Genomic DNA, 462 nt, shown 5'->3' with positions numbered 1-462 from the left:
CGTAAAAAAAGGGGGGACCCCCCAAATTATTATTACCCCTAATTAAACCAATCATAAAAAAAACAAAAAAACACAAACCCCACTGTTTAATTACCCCCTATTACCAATCACAAAAAAAAAAAAACCAAACCCCCACATTAATTTACGCATCCATTAATTCCTTATTTAAATTTGTTCCACTCGCAAAATAGGCAGACACCCCCTGAATGGGAACCAACCAAACGCCCCCCCCTTAACCAAAGTAATCAAAAGAGGGTTCGGGGCTTTCCCCTGGGCCCGCAAGAACACTGAAGGGACTTGCCCCCAAGGGGGCCTGGAACCTTTTTCCGTTCGCCAAGAGACCGGAATTCGCTCACCTCAATCGAGACCCCGAGATCGTCCCAGGTTTTTTTTATTTCTTTTTTCCAACTGAATTTCTCAGGCCGATTTTTTCGAAAAGCTTGTCTTCTTATTCCTTTCTGC

The 462-nt window shown here is 43.3% G+C and overlaps 1 protein-coding gene across 1 annotated transcript in view; it reads left to right on the top strand.

The window, feature by feature from the left end:
• Positions 1 to 462, top strand: part of LOC119594246 (receptor-type tyrosine-protein phosphatase C-like) — a gene marked incomplete at its 3' end in the record, with an annotated part of 35,196 nt that overhangs the window by 32,458 nt on the left and 2,276 nt on the right. The window contains 1 exon segment of the mRNA XM_037943315.1: positions 330 to 384. Within this exon segment, the coding sequence (XP_037799243.1) occupies positions 330 to 384 (55 nt within the window).

Source organism: Penaeus monodon, chromosome 33, assembly GCF_015228065.2.
Source record: "Penaeus monodon isolate SGIC_2016 chromosome 33, NSTDA_Pmon_1, whole genome shotgun sequence".
Lineage (NCBI taxonomy): Eukaryota > Metazoa > Arthropoda > Malacostraca > Decapoda > Penaeidae > Penaeus > Penaeus monodon.
This window is presented reverse-complemented; position numbering and strand designations above follow the sequence as displayed.